Raw genomic sequence first — 24,347 nt, 5'->3', positions numbered from 1 at the left:
TCAGTTTTCCAAAAAATAGAAGAGGAGGGAATACTTCCAAACTCATTCTATGAGGCGAGCATCACTCTAATACCAAAACTAGGCAAAGACACCATGAACAAATAAAATTACAGACCAATATCCCAGATAAACATAGATGCAAAAATACTCAAGAAAATATTAGCAAATCAAATTAAAAAATGTATCAAAAAGATCATCCATCAGGAATGAAGTGGGATTTATTCCAGGGATGCAAGGATGGTACAACATTCAAAAATCCATCAACATCATCCACCACATAAACAAAAAGAAAGACAAAAACCACATGATCATCTCCATAGATGCTGAAATAGCATTCGACAAAATTCAACATCCATTCATGATAAAAACTCTCAACCAAATGGGTATAAAGGGCAAGTACCTCAACATAATAAAGGCCATATATGATAAACCCACAACCAACATTATACTTAACAGTGAAAAGGTGAAAGTTTTTCCTCTAAGATTGGGAACAAGATAAGGATGCCCACTCTTTCCACTTTTACTCAACATAGTACTGCAGGTCCTAACCATGGTAATCACAAAGAAATAAAAGGCATCCAGATTGGTAAGGAAGAAGTTAAACTGTCACTGCACGCAAAATAATATTATACATAGAAAACCCTAAAGAATCCACCAAAAAATTACTAGAATAACTGAATTCAGCAAAGTTGCAGGATACAAAATTAATACACAGAAATCTGTTGCATTCCTATATACTAACGATGAACTAGCAGAAAGAGAAATCAGGAAAACAACTCTATTTACAATTGCATCAGAAATAATAAAATACCTAGGAATAAACCTAACCAAGGAGGTGAAAGACCTATATCATGAAACTTCAAGACACTTATGAGAGAAATTAAAGATACCATTAAATGGAAATACATCCTGCACTCATTGATAGGAAGAATTAATATTGTCAAAATGGCCATCCTGCCTAAAGCAATCTACAGATTCAATGCAATCCCTATCAAAATACCATCAGCATTCTTCGATGAACTAGAATAGTTCTAAAATTCATATGGAACCACAAAAGACTCCAAATAGCCAAAGCAATCCTGAGAAAGAAGAATAAAGTGGGGTGGGGGGGGGGCGGATTACACTCCCCAACTTCAAGCTCTACTACAAAGCTACAGTAATCAAGACAATTTGGTAGTGGCACAAGAACAGACCCATAGATCAATGGAACAGAATAGAGAGCCCAGATATAAACCCACACAGATATGGCCAATTAATTTATGATAAAGGAGCCATGGGTATACAATTGGGAAATGACAGCCTCTTCAACAACTGGTGTTGGAAAAACTGGACAGCTACATGTGAGAAAATGAAACTGGATTATTGTCTAACTCCATACACAAAAGTAAACTCGAAATGGATCAAAGACCTAAATGTAAGTCATGAAGCCATAAAACTCTTAGAAGACAACATAGGCAAAATCTCTTCAATATAAACATGAGCAACTTTTTCCTGAACACATCTTCTTAGGCAAGGGAAACAAAAGCAAAAATGAACAAATGGGACTACATCAAACTAAAAAGCTTCTGTACAGCAAAGGACACCATCAGCAGAACAAAAGGGCATCCTACAATTTGGGAGAATATATTCATAAATCACTTATCCAATCAGGGGTTAACATTCAAAATATATGAAAAATTCATACACCTCAACATCCAAAAGACAAATAACCTGATTAAAAAATGGGCAGAGAATCTGAACAGACATTTCTCCAAGTAAGAATTTCAGATGGCCAACAGGCTCATGAAAAGATGCTTCCCTTCACTAATTATCAGGGAAATGCAAATTAAAACCACAATGAGGTATCACCTCATGCCAGTTAGGATGGCCAACATAGAAAAGAACAGGAACAACAAATGCTGGAAGGATGCAGAGAAAGGGGAATCCTCCTACACTGCTGGTGGGAATGTAAATTAGTTCAACCATTGTGGAAAGCATTATGGAAGTTCCTCAAAAAACTAAAAATAGAAATACTATTTGACCCAGGAATTCCACTCCTAGGAATTTACCCTAAGAATGCAGTTTCCCAGTTTCAAAAAGATATATGCACCCCTATGTTTACCGCAGCACTAAAGTGTCCATCAGTAGATGAAAGGATAAAGAAGATGTAGTACATATACACAATGGAAAACTATTCAGCCAAAAGAAGAAAACAAATCCTATCATTTGCAACAACATGGATGGAGCTAGAGGGTATTATGCTCAGTGAAGTAAGTCAGATGGAGAAAGACAAGTACCAAATGACTTCATTTGTGGAGTATAACAACAAAGCAAAACTGAAGGAACAAAAACAGCAGCAGACTCACAGACTCCAAGAAGGGACTAGGGGTTGTCAAAGGGAAGGCGTGGGGGAGGGTGCGTGGGGAGGGAGGGCAAAGGCGATTAAGCAGCATTATGATTAGCACATAATGTAGGTGGGTCACGGGGAAGGCAGCATAGCACAAAGACAAGTAATGACTGCAGCATCTTACTATGGCGGGTGTGAGGAGTTGATAACACAGGTGAATGTTGAAACCACAAAGGTTTTCATGTGAAACCTACGTAAGAGTGTTTATCAATGACACTTTTTTTTATTAAGGTATCATTGATATACACTCTTATGTAGGTTTCACAAGAAAAATAATTGTTTATTACATTCACCCTTATTATCAAGTTTCTCTGCCCCATACCCCATTGCAGTCACTGTCCATCAGTGTAGTAAGATGCCACAGGGTCCCTATTTGCCTTCTCTGAGCTACACTGTCTTCCTCATGACCCCACACACACCATGTGCACCAATCATGATACCCCACAATCCCTTTCTCCCTCCCTCCCCACCTGCCCTCCTCCACCCCTCCCCTTTGGTAACCACTAGTCCCTTCTTGGAGTCTGTGAGTCTGCTGCTATTTTGTTCCTTCAGTTTTGCTTCATTGTTATACTCCACAAATGAGGGAAATCTCAATGGCACTTTAATTTTAAAAAAATGTATGTAAGCCAGTAGCTGTGGTAAGTTAATATTAACTTACCTGTGGAACCATCATACAATACAACTGGGATTCGTATTGGAAAGATAAGTAGGAATCAAGCAGTTACATGGGGAAGGAAAAGCATACCAGATAGAACAACATGTACAAAGGAAGGGTCATGAATGATATAAGGGGACCAAACAGAGGCCTGTGTGGCTAGAGCAGAGAGAGCAAGAAAGAGTATGAGCTGAGGGCTATCAGACAATGTTAAGTATTTTGGTCTTTATCCTGACAACAATGGGAAACTGTAATGTTTTAAGCAAGGAGGTGACAAGACCAGAACAGAAACAGAGCAAAGTAGATGTTGGCAGACCAATTAGAGGTCCCTACACTGCTAAGACTGGAGATGCAGGTAGCATGGACCAGACTGGAAAGGGATTTGAGAGAGACTGTAAAGTAGTATCAACAAGATCTGGGACAGATGTGAAAGAGCATCAGGATGATTCCAAGGTTTTTGGCTGGATTAAATAGAAAGGATTATGGTGCCATTCACTGAAACAGGAAACAACAAAAGAAGAGTAGCTGGGAGGAAGACTATGAATTATTAGGTTTTGGACATGCTGAGTGTGAAGTGCTTAAGAGATATCCAAGTGGGCAGGTAGCTGGGTATTATGGCCTGGCTGAAAACATCTATCTTCTGGTCCAGATGAGTGAGTATAGCATGAGCGCCAGGTCTAAATGAAAGTGAATGCTTGGGTAGTTTTCCAAACTACACAGACTTAAAATCATACAAAAAATTAACAGTGCATCTTCATAATTTATATTCTTGTGAAAAGAAGCAAGTCTTCCCATCAAAACACTGGTTTTTATAATGCAACTTTTAACAGTTAGAACTTCCTTAGGCAGATGTTTTAACACCAAAGCATATTCCATGATAGAAACAGTTTTACAAAATTAATTTCAGTGAGTAGAAGACAAAAACAGAAGAACTAGTTCTATAACTGGTCAGAAATTTGTTCCATTTTCTTATGTTGAACTGTGTCCCAAAGTCTTTACCCAAAGTCTTCCATTGTATGGAAATATGATAGATTTTTGATTGTCTAGAACCCTGCCAACTAGCTGTTTGTATGTGAAAAGCAGGTGCAAATTTGTATCTCCACCTGAAGATAAGGCTATATGTTACTAGCTTTTATACGTACACAAGAAAAGATGTAACTTATTACATTCTATTTTATAAAGGGAAAAACCTTTGGTAACAGCTCTGCTTAGCAACCTTGGCTGCAAATACAGATTCAACTGATCTTAAATTGTGGCTACTGAATAATTCAAATGAAATACGGCAAATGCCAAAATACTGTAAACATACACTAGCAAATAAATATATAAACCTCTTCTAGGAAGTTTGTATATACCTGTGAAATTGAAAAATAATATACATAAATGATCAATCTTAAAAAATGGCTATTTAGTTGTCTAAATTGAAACTAAATTTAATGTTCATTAATAAAGGTATAACCATAAAAGTTAACATATTTTAAAAAAATGTACTGCGATAGAGCTATCTCCCCTTTCTACTTCCACATATTTACTATTACCTGGATGGTATTTCCAATAGGAGCCCCTGGGGCACCTTCGACATTGGGCTTTGAGAAAGATGGTGGCTTCCCTGGTTGCCCAAGGACTTGCTGTATGCTGTGGAAGGTTTGGCCACCTGGAAGATGTGGTTGGGGGAATAAAGCTTGGCCTGACAGTGGTACTGGAGCTGAAGGCTGTTGCTGCAGCATCTGTGACTGAGGATCACCCAAAGGGTTCATGATTGGTGATGTGATGGGCACAGGTGGCATGAAGTTTTCAGGCATCTTTTAAAAGATGGAAATAAAAGATACCAAGTATAAGAAAACAATAGTAACATTTCCTCAGCTTTAAATAAGGGAAAGTAAGACTATTCCATGGTTAAAAATACTTTTTAAATAGTAATAGAATACTGTTTTCAAATGAAATTTTATTCAGAATTCTAGAATAAAACATAACAGTAGAGCTAATCTGGCTAAGAGGGGTAGGAAATGCAAACTTAGACCTGTTTCCCCTTTGCTTACTCCCAATACAGGGGGGCCAAAACCCTGGTGTTTTTGAAAGAGAGTATCAAAATCTGGAGAATTATATCTAGCAATCTGTAATTAGATATGACAAATGTGTGTCTGTAGGGTGATGAGGATGTAATACCCTTTCTTAAACCACTAAGTAGATATTATCTGTCAATTCTATTATACTAAAAGTAGATTAAATTTCTGATTATCACTAACCTAAATTTTGAGTTTTCTTGTCATTTAGTGCCTCCCAATTTTATGTTATGGCCTCTCATTACATTATGTGGGGAAAGGAAATCACAAGGAGTTAAAAAAAAAGGGCTTGGGGAGAAAGAAGGAAAGAAAAACCTTATCTCGTACTCTAACAGCTCTCAGCAGTTAATGACATCTAAACAATGCTCAGCTACAAGGCTACAAAAGGCTATTTCTTCATTCACATTATATGTGATAGACAAAAATAGTTCAAAATGTAATTACCAAATTGCCATTGGAACCCAAAGATCAAAATAACTCCTAAAAAAAACCCCCAAAAATCAGAGAAGCCTGAAATTTTGTTTCCCACTCTTTGAAAGAGACCTACTAGGAATTTACATCTTGCCTTCTAAAAGGGTTTAATTCATACCACTAAACTGTTTTCTACTTTCTTTCCTTCCCTTCATGGATTAGAAGATGCAAGTTGAAATACACTTTAAATGTATCAGTAAGTAAGCCTAGCCTTTCAAAGGAGCAGGGAAGCATGGTGTGCTCTGGGTGCCCACATGATTAACAGACTATCTGTAGACAATTGGATGGACATCTTTTTTTAGTACCTTCTTCTTCTTGGGTACTCTGTTCAAAGCTGGAGGATCATTCCAACCATTCTGAGGACCTGTAACAGATAACAGAGGGCATTTTCTTTCAGAATCTTGAAAACATGAAAACCAAATTGTATCCATCATATAATACCACCAAATTCTACCTTAACCTTGAAGTAACCATCACAAAAGTTTTACCGGCTGAGCTGTGGGGATCACTATACAGCCCTAGCACAGCCTCTCATAATTAACTGCAAGGCTATGGCTTAGTAGTCAAGATGCACTGACATTATTTTCATTTAAAGTGAAAGTGCTGTGCTAAATTTAAGGATAGTGAAGTTGTTATGTCTATATTGGTATATAAACTTCAAAGATCAGTTATTACTTCTCTCCTAATAAAAAATAAATCACCAGAGTAAGCTAAAAAAAGGGGGGGAGCTTTAAATGTTCAACATACAAAAAAGAATAAAAGTAGCACCTTCTTATTTCCCAAGAGGACAGTTCAACACAAGCAAATCATCTGTATGGTAGAAACAATGTTAAAAAAAAATAGAGCCCAACAACTAAAAAAAAAAATAGAACCCAGTAATTTTTTTCATCTTAGCCTTAGGAATTACTTATCAAGTAGAAAAGGGCATTCAAATACCTGTGATACATTTAATTTTTTAATGACATACACAAACATTCCATGCTGGCAGCAAATATAAAACTAAATGACTGTCAACTTCAGTAAATTTCTTCTTAAAAAAAACCAAAAAACCTATCATCTTAAAGTGACAAATGGACATCAGTAGCAGAACTTATCTTTAAAGAAAAAAGGAATGAAACATGCCAGAAATAATGACAAGATAATTTCTACATCACAATATAATCATTTTAAATTTCATTAAGTTTCGTGTGTGTGTATATGTAAAGACAAAAAATTGCTCCTCTTTCAATAAATTAAACATTCTTTCAGTATTCTACCTCTCACTTTTTTGATAGCCCCGATATTAAATCACAACAAAATTGCTTAGCAAAACAGAGAACCTGTGATTCATACATAAAGTCACAGAAACATTTTTAGAAACAAGATCTCCTAACCAGCATGTACTCATTTGCCTTGATTTTAAAATGGAAATAATTTTCTACAAGTTTATTAGGAGACAGAATGCCAAATGAATCTCAAGAACTAATTACAAAATATTAAACCACCTGCTCCTATCTATCTGCTTAACACATTCTTAAAAGTTCTGATCATATATAGATTAATCATTCAAACCTCTCCCATCACCTTCATATCTTACATATGAGACAATCTTGGGGTAGTTGTTGTCTTATGTCTATATAAAACACATGACTTTACGATTTAAAGCTTTTTGTGTCACCAAGTTAATTCAATCAGCATTAAGAGTTGATTTGATTTTAAGACGTCAAATTTACATTGATCAGATTTAGGATATCATCAGCTTTGAAGTTCACATGCATTTATTGGGAAAGTACATTCATTAACTGCATCTAATGATTCAAAGATTCCCAAAAGTATATTTTATAACCAATTCACCTTCCAACATAGGTGGCTGGTCTTGCATAGACTGATTTTCTGTAGACAAAATATAAAAGTCACTTAAACAGTATTAGCATCAAAGGCATTCTAAACTTCACTTCTAATTTTACAATTGTTTCTTCTCCCACTATCGATCCCCAGAAAGAACTAATTTTATAAAGCAATAAAATTTACTTTTTAATCAAGTCACAATAAACGTCTTCTAATTAAGAAAGTAACCAGTTTTGGGGTAAAGCAAATTAATTGTGTCAGATCCAATTAACTCTCAAATACTACTTTTTTCTCTTACTTGTGCTTTTAAAAGAAAATTTTGTTCCTTCCTATCTAAAATAGTATGTCCCTAATTGTTCCCATGGATTGTTTTTCTATTTGATCAATGAAATTCAGTACTATCAATGGAGTATCCATTTTTAGTATTATTTAAAGCTGTGAATCCAAATCAGCTGAAAATCTTTTTAAAATGCAGATTCTAATTCACTAGGTATAGGGTAGGGCCTGAAAGTCTATCTTTCCAGCTGGCTCTTAGGTAATGTCAATGCTGCAGGTCAAAACCTTTTTGAAGCAGCAGGCATTTAAAGAGAAATGGGAGGATTTCTACACTGTACTGCTAACTTCAGCAATGCACTTATTAAAGAAGAGCATGTCAGATGATACTGATAAAGTGGTGCCACTTTACTGCTGGATTTTGGAGGTACCAAGCGTCTGGGTTCTCCAGAAACTGTAATTTCTGGAGTCCCACCATGAGTATGTGCATAAGTGAGAAGAGGCCCAGTAAATATACTACCATTTTATATGGTCTTTTCTGTAAAACATACGGATCTGCAGACTGTTCAGCACCAGTCATTTCATAAATCACTACACTTCTCTCAAGAGAACTGAAGTTTCTGGTGGTGGATAAGAGGAAAGCAGGCTGAAAACCAACACAGCAATTCCAAAATTGTCAGATATTTAGGGTCAGGCCAGGACCAGCCTCAAATCAAAGGAATGCAGTGAAGGTACATCATATGCACATATAACTCAGGGGAAATTCAACTATCTTCACTTGGGGAGAAAGGAACCAAGAGAATATAGCAACTAATTACTGAGTTCAATTCATTATGCGCTCTATTCAAGAAGCACATGCCCCAGAGAAACTGTGAGGTGGGAGAAGTAATCCCACAGCTTGAAATCTCACTGTGTGGAGTTTACAGACAGATGGTTTTCATACAATATGGCTCCTAAACACAAGCCAACTTCTTCAAGGGCTTACCTAATGAAAGGAGCGATCAAAGATAACTGACTATAAATAACTTCTTATTTTGACTTAAATAATGACTTTACAACTTAATTGCCCATGCAGGAGATGACCTCCTGGCACTCTAGTTACTAAATCCCTGGGAGTCATTCTGTGCATTATGACAGAGGACTGACCTGATCTGCAACCAGTGATGATGTACTCCAGCACCAGACGTCAGTTTCTGGGCTGACGGGGCTGATAAATTATAAAACTACAAGCACTAGAAACACCTGGGCCTCGACCCTTTTTCTCAGGGAGCAGAATCCCTCCTTCCTGTCCCATGAGAGGCAAGAACAGAAGATGAGAGTTTTCCTCTGACCTCATGGCAGTGACTTAAGCTGTTGGTACTGGCATCCTGATTTCACAAATTATTAGCAGCACAGCAAAGTTTATGGAGAAATTTCATATGATGCTTTGGTAAAATGACACTAAAGTTATAATTATACCAAATCAAATTTAAAGGCAGAAGTGAAACAATCAAATCAAACAGATTTCTCAACGGGAACATATAGCCGGTTGGCTGGCCCACATAACCTGAGGGTGGGAATGTCTGTTGAACAGAAAGTACCAGTTGCACAATAATCAAAGTTCCCCTCCCCGCCCAAATATATGCCTACCCAACTCCTCCTAACTTCAAACTGTGCAATACATTTAGCTATATATTTTACTTCAGCCCAGATCCCTGTTCAAATCTCATCAACTTTAGTAACAGTTCTGTCTCAGCTATAATTCTAATCCCTTTCAATCTTTTTGCTTTTACATCTTTGTTACATATGACTTTTTAAACACAATTAAATTGATCTGAACTTTATAGAAATATACTTTAATACCAACATTAGGTAAAGCAAGCAACATAAGGAACTTGAATATCTACAGGAAAAGGAATTATGGAAGCTCATTGTAGATGTCCAAAATGATTCTCTAGGTCAACATTTAGAAAAATAAAAGCAACATAGTTTAATCTTGTATATAATTCTCTCATAAACTATAAAGAGGAGATAATCTCTTTTACTTGTAAAAAACTATAGATGGAATAAATCTCTTTCTTACTCTTTTTAAAAAGATGACATGACTTTAAAGGGCATGGAAAAAGGGTTCATGGTGTAATATTAAGAATGAAAGTTAAGAGGTCAAATTAATTATGTATGTATGTATGTGTATTAGGATGTCAACTCTTTAAAAATGCATGCACACAATGAGATATTACTTCCTACCCATTAAAATGGCTAGAATTAAAAAAACAGTAAACAAGTGTTGGTATGGACATGCAGAAATTGGAACTCTTATGAATTGCTGGTGGGAATGTAAAATGGTACAGCCACTGGGGAAAACAGTATGATGGTTCCTCAAAAAATGAACCTTTGAATTACTATTTCATCCAGCAATTCCATGTCTGGATATATACACAAAGAACTGAAAGCAGGAACTCAAACAGACTTCTGTATACCCTTGTTTAGAGCAGCATTATGCACAATAGCCAAAATGCACATGTGCAGATGAATGGCTAAACAAAATGTGGTACATGAATACAGTGGAAAATTATTCAACCTTAACAAGGAAAGAAATTCTGACACATACTACAACATGAATGAGTCTTGAAGACAATTAAATATAAACCAGTCATAAAAGGACAAATATGATTCTACTTAAATGAAGTACCTAGATTAGTCAAATTATATAGAGACAGAAAGTAGAACAGTGGTTACCAGGCATTTGGGGGAATGGGGATTATTTTGTGGTTATGTTATTTCAGTATAGGTTGATGAAAAAGTGCTGGAGATAGTGGTGATGGTTGTACAACAGTGTGAATACACTTATATGTATGTGTGCCTATAGGTACATGAAGGGAATAAATGTAAATTACTAGTGGTTGTATTTGGATGGTAGAATTACAGATAATTCCTGTTTTTATTCATACTAGAGTCTTTCAAAATATTATAGTAAAAAATTAATAAAAACCAAAGGAAATTAATCTAAAAAATGAAAATGGCATGTCCCTGGATACTAGAGACCCTTAGTGTAGGGATTAGGCCTCCATAGGGTCTTTGGGGGAAGGAAGAGGGAATGGCTTGGTCTCACGTATAGGAGTGGAGTTGCATATCATCCTTACTCAAATCCCATTTCTCACTGGGAATCTTCTTAGGCATTCTTGCAGGGGCAAAATGATGGGATCTATGCACTGGCTAAGATACTTTTTCATTGAATTTACTGAAAAACTAGTGCTGATGGTATAGAGATTTTTGGCTGGAAGATAATTTGAGACAGAAAGAATAGAGCATTCTTGTTAACCATATACCTACTCTTTCCCCTATAAGCCTAGCATGTCACATTAAAAGGGAGCCACAAAACTAAAAACTAAAATTTAGAAAGACATCAGTCCTTGAGGTCATTTTCCAATGACACAAGGTAAAAGAGAATATCCAAAGAAAAGTAACGCAGGCTATCATGCTCCTTTATTTAAAGTGTTAAACCAGGTACTTACAACTTGAGTAAGGAATGTTTATGAAAATTAAAAAATTATTTATAAACTGTTTCATGAAAATATGCAATTTTATGCACTTTCAAGACTCTTCTATGTGAAGAAGCCTAGGACTATACAGTTGACTCTTAACAACATGGGTTTGAACTACACAGGTCCACTTATACATGATTTTTTTCAGTAAATAATATTGGAAAACTGAGATGTTACAATTTGAAAAAAAATTTTCTTTTTTCTTACGTGATTGTAAGAACATGGTACATAATACATAAAACATACAAAACGTATTAATTAGCTGTTATGTTATTGGTAAGGCTTCTGGTCAACAGTAGTTTATTAAGTTTTGAGGGAGTCAAAAGTTTCTACATGGATTTTCAACTGCATGGGGGATGTCAAGGTCAACTGTATTATGTAAATTAAATTTTCCGTTGTTTAACGAAGCCAGTAATGTTCAGTCAAAGACAGCTTTATAATAGCTTAAAGCTCATTTTATCAGAAAACAAATTTTTTGAGTAAAATTCTAAGGCTTTCATATTTGGAAGTACTCTTCCTTAGTAACAAGTACACATTAAACAGGGGACCAAAAAAAAAAAAAAAAAAAAGGAAGAGGCAGTATCCTAATTATCCTAGACAGTAAAGTAAGGGAAACTGCTCTGTGCTGCCACCACAGAAATAAGGTTGCACTATCCTACCTCAGGCTGTTACTAGTTTAAACCTAGAACTGGGAGACAGTCTGTTCTCCTTGCCTCTGATTCTGCCATACTGCCCATTAGCTATTTTACAACCAGACTAATCTCCCCCAAGTACCACTTTGAGCATGCCCCTCAGCAGTTCCAACTCCTTTTCTTCTTACTGTGTGAAGCATAAAACTCTTTCTCTAGTATGTAAGGCTTTACAAAATTTGACCCAAATACAAATTTTATGTTCCAATTTATAAAAAAGCCATGCGTTGTTCACTAGAAGTGTACTGTCCTTTTCTGCCTCCCTACCTTTGCCTGTTATAATTCTGTATAGACTGAACAGGTACACATTAGAAATTTACTGAATGAATGTTTTGATGATTGCAACATTGGTTTCTCTGAGCAGTGGGCACATCATTTTGTGGTAGTTAGAGGGCTTGAAAATCCTAGTATCTGCCAAGAATTATCCACTGGACAAGTGGATTTCCAAGTCTTCTAGAGAACCACGGTATAATTTAAGACAGGTAGGAACAAAGATAAAATCTTCAATCACAATTATTTGAATAACCTAGACAAAACTTTTAGGAAATCAAAAAATAACACGTGGTAACAAAGGAAACATTATTTAAAATATAGGGGACTAGGATTACTAACATGCAAGAGGTAACAAAGCAGCTAGCTTATTAGTCCGTGCTAAACATTGAAAAATATTTGTTTGGCTTATTCCTGTTAGTCACTTTGCTTTTCTCAGCCACGTTAGAACATTCTGTTACTCTGTATATAAGCAAAGACTGTATCTCATGGCCAAATATAATTTTGCTTAAGGAGAAAAAAACAGCCATGCAAATATTTACTTAGGTGATGAAGCAACAAATGACTAAAACAGGTTGCTAAATGACTTTTGTAATTCTAACACTGGCAGCAATTCCTATCACTTATACCAGGACTAGACTATCTGGTAGAGAATGAATGTGGGCTTTGAAGACTTGAGAGACCTGGGCTTGTATCTCAGCTTGGAGACTATCACTGTGCAATCACGAGGACATTATGTAACTCATAGGAAACTCAAAGTTTCCTCATGTCAATTAAAAAAAAAACTATTCTTATTTCTCATGGTTGTGAGAATTAAATAAGAAAATATGTGGCAAGTGCTGGGACATACCTAATAAATGTTTAATAACTGATAATTAATTTCTCTACTTCCCTGCACCACCTTTTGCAGGGGATTTACTCAAATGCATCTTTCACTTGAGAACTCTTATTACCTAACTAATCAGAATGCAAACTGTCTTCAGTCATCCAGGTTTTTAAGGTAATTTTTTTAAGTCTGCAGTTGAATTAGCACTCCTCTCTAAAATATCAGCCTATTGAAGTTATCTGTATTCAAAGTTACAGAAATTTTACATGTGTAGTAAAGAGTGCTACATACTGTGCATGTGTGTGTGATTTTCAGTACTCTGAACTTTAACACATATCAGAGAGGAGGAGCTATATATGTACTTCTGGATCCATAAGACTTTATTAGAAAAGACTACTTCCTCAATAGATACTATGTTATGACAAGTGTTTTCAGCAATGAAAGCTACTGCTTAACATGTAAAAGGAAAAAAATATAAACTGGACTTCCCAGGAGCAACCTCAGTATTAGCAGAAAAGCAAGAGACTCATTCATCTTTTTGTCTTTCTAGTTCAAAACCATCAGTTACAATCTGAAAAGGAAACCATTTTCAATTACCAAAATGCACAGGGCTCTAATTTTGAGTGAGGTTTTGTGAAATCACAGTTAACTTTGCACTACTTGTCCCTAAATGCTTTTAATATATTAAGGCCTCTTCATAAGATTATGACAGGTACTATAATTATTCTGAGGAAATGGAGGCTTAAAGAAGTTTAAGTAACTTACTCAAGGTTATAGAACTAGAAAGTACTAAAGCTGGGATACAAACCCAGAAAGTCTAATTCCAAAGCCTGCATTCCTTAACTACTATGTTAGCGGTCCTTAACCCTGATTCACTGGTATCTTTTAACATATAACACATGCTTTTAAGGCCCCTTTTACTATTTCAAAATGAAAATCAGATAATATAACCTCCCCATAAAAAATTAATATCATGTTCAATTCTAAATATGTATATTTCATTATAGAAACAATTTAAATTTATGATTTTAGATAGAAAATTTCAGGCACTATTGGACAAAAAAAAAGTATGCCTATAAATTTCCAAAATATTTGAGGGTGGTATTACTGTAATAGAGACTCACTGTACTACTATACCGACTTTCTGCTGTCTGAGAGATTCTCTGTCAGAGTTGTGCTCTCTCACTTTTTTCCTTTAGATAATCATATCAAAATCCCTCCTCATCTTTATAAATAAATATAATTACAATATTTTTACAGCCTATTAAGACCCTATATTATTAATCTATTAATGAGTTTAAGGCACAAATAATTTGAAGAATTGAAAACTTCACAGTAATAACACAGAATACAGTTTTGTTCCAGTAAAGAAATTAGCGTCAATTAAATTTGGTCCCAACCACCACTTATCTTGCCAATTAAGTTCTTACCATTTATTTTAAATTCAATGGCAGATTATATTTTGAAACTTTAAAACTTTCCTCATTTAGCAACTGAAGCGCATCATGGAAGAATCACACTTTCAAAAATAGTTTAGAATGTGTTATAAAAACAATTAACACCTCGCATTATCCAGTTTACAAACAGCTAGAAATAATTCCCCTCCATCCACCCATGTGTTCATGAAAAAAATAAGGGAGGGAGCCAAACCAAATCCCTTTCAAGCGCAGACCTGTTCTTTGGGATGCAGGCAGCTCACTGGCAGCAGGCAGAGTACCTGTTGTTCCAGGAGGCAGTGCATAAGCTGAAGATGACGGTGGAGCTCCTGGTCCGCCATGCTGGAAGGATGCTCCAGAGGAAGGGGGAGGAGGGAAAGCAGCAGCAGAGCTGGAGGTAGGTGGAGAGGCCTGGTGCTGTGCTGGGTACAGCTGAGACTGCCCAGAATAGGAGGAAGCAGAGGATATGTAAGGGGTGTTAGGATAAGCATTTGAAGCAGAAGGAGCGACAGGTTGCTGAGGTCGATACATTGCTGACCCCCCTGTTCCGAAGGAATACTGCTGGGCTGGTTGGTAAGCTACACCAAGAAGAAACAGAAATTTTAATTAGTTACAAGTTTATTCAGACAGCAACAGAAAACTAAAGTTATCTTATTCTATGGAAATTCATTACATCATTCTTCTTACAACAGTAAGTTACAACTAAACATTAAAATTATGATATGTTATGCTTTTGATAGCTCAGATGCCTTAAATATACTACAATTCATTGGATCCAATATTTGCTGCTGGCTCTGAAAATCTTTGAATCATTACCCAAGAACTACGACCCTTTTCTGAAATTTCCTGTTCCAGTGAAAAGGCTGCAGTGACCCCTACTACCCACCAGGTGGAACCATGCAGGAAATACACACGGAAAGGACCCCCCTTTACAGGAAAAGTTATAGGAGTTTGACGGCAGCTCAAAAGCTTAAAAGCTCCTTGCACTCTGAGAATTGCAGGGTGAACACTATTGTTATGAAACAAGTATCTTCTCCAACATTTCGTACAATCTTCAGCTACTCAAATTCTGATTTTGAGCACAGTTCCAGATTAACAGTTATCTCCATGATCTCTGACAAATTACTTTGTAACCTTATACATACTGTACACAGTTGGTTAGTAAGCTATCAGGCTAATCAGGCTAAAAGCTAATGTTTTCTGCAGAGACCTGGACCCAGATTAGAGATCTAGATTACCATCAGATTCTGCATGATGAAGAGTAGGTATGAACCTCTATAGAGTCAATCTAGAGAACTGTACCTTGCTCTACTCTGAAAACAGCACTTTCTCATTGAGCACTTGAGTGAAAAGATGTATCAAATTTGGGATTCTTGTTGAATAAGAAACATCTATTTAGTGTAGAATAGGCTCATTAAGATTAGTTCTTACAAGGTAATGGCCTCTTCTTTTTGTAATAGTTGTTAATAGTCATACAATTTTTCCCTTTGAGATTTTTATTTTTTTGCTCTTCATGTAAATTTTAAAATAGTGGTGATATTTTACTTTCCAAGTACAAATCTTTTCTAAAGAAACAAAAGCCAATGGTGGATACATGTCATTGTTATACATTTGACAAAATTCATAGAATGTACACCACCACGAGTGAACCCTAGAGTCAATTATGGACTTTGAATAATAATGACATGTCACTGTAGGCTCACTGAAACAAAGGGACCACTGCGGTGCAAGATATTCACAGGTTGTGCATGGGTGTGGCAAAATACTGGAACTTTCTGTACTTTCCACACAATTGAACATTTAGTGCTGTGAACCTGAAACTGCCCTAAAAGTAATGCTTATTTCTAAAAAAAAAAAAAGATAAATGGAAAACAACAAAAAATGTCCCTTGGAGCCATTTTTCCAAATGGTCATTTTGCCTAAAGGAAAAGTATACCAAACAATTTCTAAAATTCTATTTTTTATACCAAAATTATGGGATAATTGACTCTCTTTACCAGGTCTTAGTAAAGGCTCAGGAACAGGAGCCAACTGTTCTGAATGGACTGACATAGGAAGTGTACCCTATCATGTTGATTCAGGGAAACCATGTTTCTCTGTAGCAAGGATTTGAGTCCTATACATAATGGTTCTTTCTTTACATATTATAATTAATTTAATCATGACTTTGGAGCTTCAAAGTATATAGTTACTGCATTAGATGAGACATATTGCTGTGAAAGGACTTTAGGGTCACATTACTTACGCTGTGGCTGCGGATAAGGTGGTACCTGGGTGTGCATATGACCTGGAGAGGTGGGAAGCTGTGATGTGGGAAGCTGAGCTGCCGCAGGATTTGGATTAACATTTCCATGCATTATGAAACCTGGAGGTGGAGGATTTTCTCCCTAGGAAGTGAGAACATAGTAAAAACAAGGATTACATTTGGAACCAAGAATCTTACTAGATAGATTCATAATCTCTGGGAATGAAATTTTTTTAAAACTTTATTGTGAAAGAAACATTGCATTTTGTACATTCTATCTTCTCCAGAACACATTTTCTGAGCAACATATTTGGAGCGATTTAAAGATCAGACAGGTCCAAAATAATAATTGCAATAAATGGCAACAGATGCTGATAGCCTCATAAAATAGTGTCAATGTTATTTATCGTAAGGCACCAGGATTTTCCATCTCTACCAAATTCCATCCACTACTCCACACTTTGGAAATGTAAGTATAAATGCCACAAGGGAACTTTTGCCTCTGTTCAATTTCTGCAATGCTCAAAGAAAAGGAAGGAAAAAAGATAAAATCTTCAGTAAAATCAGATCTAAACCATTGTTAGATCCTTGGTTGATGTTTTCCTAGCTCTAGAACAGCAAAAGAAGGAAAGGGATAAGAAAATAAATTAATTGGGCTAAAAACTGCTTCTTGTATCCTAAAAGCATTAAAATGCTATAAGCAGGCAGACAGATGCAGGGAGGGGAACTTGATAAAGGGGGGTAGAGGATAAATAGCTCTATATATTAAGATGAGCAGAATTCTGCTCAAAGATAGGTAATAAAGGATATACCTGTGTGTCAGAGGGAGAGGCTGCAGGTGGATGACTGGGAAGGGCGGTAGGAGTTTTGTTACTCCAGGTAGTAACAGTAGGGGCAATTCTAACCTGAATTGAACAAAGAAATACCAATCACAGAAAATAAAAAATGAAAATATTAAAAGAAGGAAAAAAAAACCCAAAAGGCATTAATAGCCAGATGCAAAGCAACAAAAGACCAGCAAGACAGCTTATATTAGTCAGGCAATTGCCTTCTAGCTGGGATTCCAAAAGACAAGCATACATTCACAACAAAACAGGAAGAAGGCAGTGGAAAATCAATATGAAAACCTTAATCAAAGCACAGAGAACACTGCCATTCAAGTGTCAAGAATTAGGCAGAAAAGCTAAGTTTTCTAAGTGGACAAGGAAGGAGGACATTCCAAAGCAAAGAAAAAAGATAATTGAGTAAAAAAGTGATTTTGAAGCATTAACAATATACATGCTACTACTAGATCTGTAAACACATTTTTATATGCTCCCTTTTCTGATTTCATTAGAGTCAAAATATCATTTTGGTCCCATATGAGACCTAGAATCATACAATCAGAGAATATTAAAGATGATCCAGTCTAATCCCCAACCTTTACCATTGAGAAAACCAAGGCCTCAAGAAACAAAGGAGCTTGCTGAGGTCCATACAACTAGTTGGTCATAGAGCTGGACTGATTCCATGTCTCCTGATTCCCAGGGCAGTGTTTGCTCCACCATACCATGTTGCTTATTCTGAAGTCCAGAGATTTTCAAATTTCTCTTTTAAGCCATCACAATCTTTTTTGTCAAGTAAATTTTTGTAGAAACTCCAATATATAAACAATTAATAGCTTGGTGGTGGTTGAAGTGGCTGTGGAAGTCCTACTACTCTGGCTTCCCTTTCATCCCTTTAGTCCTTCCTGTAAACAATCCTTTAAAAACACAAGCCACTGTCCTCATTTAGCATATCATAAGCTTGAATCAAGAAAACCAATGCTTAATTTATTATTGAATTTGTTTTTCTTTTCTTAAAGTATGACTGCTAAGTCAAAGTATATACAAAGTTTTTTAATGTTTTTACATTTCTCCAGAAAGACAGATAAATCCAGGGACACAAAGAGTAAATATTCTCTTCTCCCAGTGCAAAAGATGCCTTACTTCAGTACACTGAGAGACAGCATGATCGAACTTAAGGTGCTTGGGAGTTCTAATACCAAGTTGCTCATTAACTAGCCATGTAATGTTGAAAAATTCAATCTTTACATCTTAAAACTTTGGTTGGTGGCTTGACCTCTACGCCTCTGAGTTTTCCCAGCTATCCAGATTTGTCCCACCTATGTCACAGACTTTTTAAGTGTAGTGCAGTCTCCACATGAGTAGGGAATTTAATCTATTTTGTTTCTCAAAATGCCCAAAACAGGTAGAATAAAGACAGGCACTTAGAGTAGCCTCAATAAATATTTGTCAAATGAATGGAAACAAAACAAAACAGAGAGTTCTCTGGATAGTTACAGTTATATTAAAGTGTAATCTGTATTAATTAAAAGTACTAATCAATTAGTACCTGTATTAATCAAAAGTACAATAGACAGAAGAGCATAAATTGTTTTTTTCATGATTTTATATTTACTTTTGCTACAAAGAAATGTAAAAGAGACCCTGTCAATTCTATCAGCAATTGGTTCCATTTTAAAATGGGTGGAATACCTATTAACTTTATTGTCAATCAAGACCATTTATTACTTATGAAAATATGCTTTTCATTTAAGAACATGAAGGTTATCTGTTAGTCTAGAAATATATTTCTACATGAAGTAGTAAAAGACAGTAAGAGGCTACATTTTATGCCATTAAACATTCAGTAATTTTAATAAATAAACACATTAATTAATAAAAAGTATTTAATCATCTTCAGATTCCCCATGCCCTACAACTTCATAAACCTGGAGTCATTCACTTTTCTCTAATATTCAGGTTGTCCAAAAAGAAGTCTTTTTATTGTGCTGATACAGAAGACAAACCTATACTGACAATTCAGAAAAGAACACTCAAAAAATAAGACGATTTCCTAAAAATACTTTTTATAAAATTAACCAAATCAGTCACAAAATTGTTCCCACTAATTAGATTTTCAAATGAATCAAATTGTAGAAGTTGCAAGAACAGTCTCTTATGTGTAAGAGAAGTGTGGAAATAAGAAATCTCCCCTAGAGAGCTTAAATTAATTTATATCTAAAATATGATCAGATTAAAGTGATGTTTAAAAAAACATCATAAATACTACTTTAAAGAATATAAAAAGTATAACTATTAAAACAACAAATTGTCTAGTTTATCAAGGCAGATAAGGTTCTCACCTAGGAACTAAAACTACCAATCTGAATAGAAATACATAAATGTTCCCACTTAATCTGCACCACGTTACTCACATGGGGATAATATTGTTGGGTTGGAACTCGTGGCATCTGTGTGTGGCCAGCAATTGGTCCAGGCCTGCCCTTGGGCAGCTGCTGCCTCTCATAAGGAATTTTAGGTGATTCCTGTCCTGGTAGAGGCTCTCCTTGTGCTCTATAAAGTCTGTCACGAAGTTGCACAATATTTGGCTATAAGAAGCAATGGAAGAAAACAAAGCAAATTTGTTAGAGCTCACCCAACTGTATGACAGCTGTTGATTTTTTTAAGTAAGTTAGATTACTCATGTGATTTCTGTTGAAATGCTATATATTACAAGAGACTCTGTCACATTAGGGTTTGATGTGATGGTTTCTAATATTCCAGATAGACACCAAAGGCCCATGATAATATAGTGTAACTTGTAATTTGGCTGAGGCAGGAATTTGAGTTATGCCCACCACATGGTAGTATGTAAGATCACTGTCACTTATCATCACTGCTCTTTTGTTGTTTTCCAGTAGTTGAGTAATGCTCACAAATCATAAAAGTAGTTTAAAAAATACAACTTAATGTCTTTCTAGGGGAAAAAAGGGCCCAATTAGAATCATCTGCTAAAGACGGTGAAGGAAGAAAATGGTGATCTAAGAAAGAGATGAAAATTAATAAAACTATATGGTTCTACGGTAAATATGAGCTGACCATATACATGTTCTAGGTATTAACAAACAACAACAAAAAAGTAATGGTAAAATGTTTCAGCAAGAACTCGTTTTAATATCTTTAAAAATTATTCATTTCTATACACTCATTAAAGGTTTAAAGATATCATTTAAACTTTTCTAGGTAAACTTGATGCCTTTTAGGGAGGTGAATTATATACTATAATAATATCACAAAGTCTCAGGATATATTCCCCAGAAAATACTAAGGGTCTATTGAGATATGGAGAAAGTAATATCAAAATTTTGATTTTTGCACAAGGAATTTTCTTTAAAAGTTTAAAGAAAAGCATGAAGACTAATGTATAGAAAATGCATGTGGTTGGTTATGAATGGTATTAAATACAAAACGTTTAATTCTAAGGTTAGAAGATCTAAAGGTCTTAGATGAAGTTAGCTTTAAAATAAAGGTTCTAATACCTCAATATAATAATGAGACCTTATTAAATAAAAAGTCATATGAAATTATTATCAGAGTCATCATAAAGATAACAACTATTTCTATTCTACCTAATACCCATTAACAATTTAGAAAGAGATGAGCTGGACCCTACATGAAGTATATACAAAACCAATCAGAGAGTCACAACACCCTTCGTCCTGGGTATAAATATCTTTACTAGGTAAATTTACTGATAATTCCCTATGGCAGACAAAATACTGAAAATGATTACCTAGAAAAAAATCCATCAAAAACAACAAAGTTTACAATACCAAGTATAGAAACAAGAAATGTCTGTGAGGCTCAAAATCAAGCTCTGTCAGACACATGAAGAAGATACAAATATCTTACTTGTGGAAAACTTTTCTCAAACTCCACCCTGACCTGCACTTATGCTCCATGATAGAGTTTAAGTTTCCCTCTTCCAAGCTCTCACTGCACTACGATTCCTATCACTGAATCCCATGTTTACTTGTCTACAGTCATTCTGAGTTTGGAAACTCCTTTGGTGACAATCTCGTTCATCACTGTATACTCACTTATTGAAATGCATTGAAACAAGTATAATGAAAAAGCCTGAGTTTTACTACACAACAAATAAGGACACTTCAGTAAATTAAGAATGAATGCAGTTCCCTCTAGCTTCACTACTTTAAATATATACTCTCCCACAGATGGTATCAGACTGAAATAGCACATAGAATGAACTTCTTTGCTAGTATCTGTATCCAGGGTGGCATTTGTGGGAATTTTAAAATTATAACCCCTTTTATTCAATAAAATATTAATGTTTATAGCTTTTCAACATAAAAGATTCCTACAAAGGACCCTGTATACAGAATCAGCATTTGGATGAAGAAACAAAAAACTGGTCCTTTTCCCATCATTTCCCTCAAATACTATACCCCTTAGTGCAAAGGGATCTACCAAAGAGCATCCTGTCTGTTACATAACCCGGGTATGCCTAAAATGATCTTTTAAGAATTACCACTAACATTCACCTATAGTCAGATGACAGAACTTTAACTGCTCCAGAACATTTCACTTGCTAGTATATTTGTATTTAGAGTGCTATCTACTGGACTCACCTTACTCACACATTAAAAGAAGAAAAACGGTCAATTCTAGTTACCTGGTTGGTGTTTTCAGGAAGAAAAGCCAAGGCTGCAGCAATACTGCCCTGGGCTGCCAACAAATTGGCATACTGACTCATCTTCTCAGCCAAAAGAACTCCCACGGTATTAGCGTCCATGGCTTGGGTGAGTTGTACAGCTTTTCTCAGGATGACAACTTTCTCAATCAGATCCTAAATAAGAAAAAGAAGAGTGAAGGAGGAACAAAGATACTAAGATGTGTATGAGAGGAAACAAGAAAAGATCAAGAGTCACAAAATTTTCAAAACCTACTAAAAGTACAGTACCTATATTCCTTTCTCTTAGAAAGGTCTAGAACAATTGGCCAACACTTACATAACTGAAAAAGTATGGAGAAAAAGGTCTCTTACTCATGGAAAGGGCACAGGTTACCACCTTTTCCTAACCATCCTTAAACTGTCAGATAGTTGTCTTGTGAGCTAAATAGGCAAGTATCCAAGTGAAAGTGACACATAGGTGTCTGAAGGCACAAACTGGGTTCCAGTAGGTCCAAGAGGGACTAAGACTGAAAAGATCATATTATCTATGCTGTAAAAGTAGTACAACTTTGACATAACCTCCAACAGGCTTATTATTTCAACCCAGAGTTTCTCATACCAATTCTTTTAACAAGGGGGAGTTTCAGGTATAACACACAAGATTACCTTACCTATCTATCTGTACACAAATTCAGAAGTATGAAACAACTGTGTTTTCTCTCAGAAGCACACAGAAGGAAAACCTTGATTTTCTACCAGATTTTTCAGTTTCAATACAGTGATCTTTAAAGCAACAACCCTTCTACCCTGCTGAGAGAATCTCTTTGCAGAGAGAAAAAAGACGTGAAATTGAAATATCACAAGACTCTGCTGATTAAATGCTTAGGAAAAAGTCTAAAAATATAGCTGCTCAGTGCCTGAGACTAGTCCCCACATTTTTTACTTCCTCTTTTGACTGTATACTGGTGCTACATAGGATCCCATTTACCTAGTATTTTCATTTTCCCTTAACCATGGAGATTCTCTGTTGGTACTGGGAATGCCTCCCATTCATTCCTCCCTATTAATTGCATGAAATATCTTTCCCCATCCCTTCACTTTTAGTCTGTGTATGTCTTTGGGTTTGAGGTGAGTCTCTTGTAGGCAGCATATAGATGGGTCTTGTTTTTTTATCCATTCAGTGACTCTATGTCTTTTGATTGATGCATTTAGACCATTTACATTTAGGGTGATTATTGATAGGTATGTACTTATTGCCACTGCAGGCTTTAGATTCATGGTTACCAAAGGTTCAAGGGTAACTTCCGTACTATCTAACAGTTTAACTCATTTAGTATATTATTACAAACACAATCTAAAGGTTCTTTTTTTTCCCCCCTCCTTTTTCTTCTTCCTCCATTCTTTATATGTTAGGTATCATATTCTGTACTCTTTGTCTATCTTTTGACTGACTTTGGGGGTGGTTAATTTGATTTTCCATCTGCTTAGTAATTAATTGGTCTACTTTCTTTACTATGGTTTTATTTCTTCTGGAGATAGCTATTTAGCTTTAGAAACACTTCCATCTATAGCAGTCCTTCTAAAATACACTACAGAGATGGTTTGTGGGAGGTAAATCCTCTCAGCTTTTGCTTATCTGGAAATTATTTAATCTCTCTTTCAAATTTAAATGATGATCTTGCTGGGTATTCTTGGTTGGAGGCCCTTCTGCTTCATCGCATTAAATATATCATGCCACACTCCCTTCTGGCCTGTAAGGTTTCTGTTGAGAAGTCTGATGATAGCCTAATGGGTTTTCCTTAGCATGGGATCTTTTTTCTCTCTCTGGCTGCTTTTAATACTTTGTCCTTATCCCTGATCTTTGCCATTTTAATTATTATATGTCTTGGTGTTATTTTCCTTGGGTCCCTTATGTTGGGAGATCTGTGCACCTCGATGGCCTGAGAGTCTATCTCCTTCCCCACATTGGGGAAGTTTTCAGCAATTACCTCCTCAGAGATGCTTTCTATCCCTGTTTCTCTCTCTTCTTCTTCTGGTACCCCTATAATGCAAATATTGTTCTGTTTGGGTTGGTGACATAGTTCTCTCAATATTCTTTCCTTCCTAGGCATCTTTTTTACTCTCTGTGCCTCAGCTTCCTTGCATTCCTGTTTTCTAATTTCTACTTCATTTACTGTCTCCTCTAC

The 24,347-nt window shown here is 35.8% G+C and overlaps 1 protein-coding gene across 28 annotated transcripts in view; it reads right to left on the bottom strand.

Moving 5' to 3' along the window:
* The window catches only part of SEC31A (SEC31 homolog A, COPII coat complex component), a 79,467-nt gene that overhangs the window by 14,322 nt on the left and 40,798 nt on the right, over positions 1 to 24,347 (bottom strand). For 8 of the 28 annotated variants that reach the window (XM_073237375.1, XM_073237387.1, XM_073237384.1 and 5 more), the window contains 8 exons: positions 22,162 to 22,335; positions 19,904 to 20,077; positions 17,478 to 17,570; positions 16,666 to 16,807; positions 14,657 to 14,998; positions 7,409 to 7,447; positions 5,881 to 5,939; positions 4,580 to 4,843 (listed from right to left, as the gene is read on the bottom strand). In XM_073237375.1, coding sequence (XP_073093476.1) covers positions 4,580 to 4,843; positions 5,881 to 5,939; positions 7,409 to 7,447; positions 14,657 to 14,998; positions 16,666 to 16,807; positions 17,478 to 17,570; positions 19,904 to 20,077; positions 22,162 to 22,335 — 1,287 coding nt within the window. The remainder of the gene's footprint in view (positions 1 to 4,579; positions 4,844 to 5,880; positions 5,940 to 7,408; positions 7,448 to 14,656; positions 14,999 to 16,665; positions 16,808 to 17,477; positions 17,571 to 19,903; positions 20,078 to 22,161; positions 22,336 to 24,347) is intronic. The other 20 variants (XM_073237382.1, XM_073237389.1, XM_073237393.1 and 17 more) reach the window with 8 other exon arrangements.

Source organism: Manis javanica, chromosome 5, assembly GCF_040802235.1.
Source record: "Manis javanica isolate MJ-LG chromosome 5, MJ_LKY, whole genome shotgun sequence".
Lineage (NCBI taxonomy): Eukaryota > Metazoa > Chordata > Mammalia > Pholidota > Manidae > Manis > Manis javanica.
Note: the sequence above shows the minus strand (reverse complement) of the source record. Positions and strands in the feature narration are given on the sequence as shown.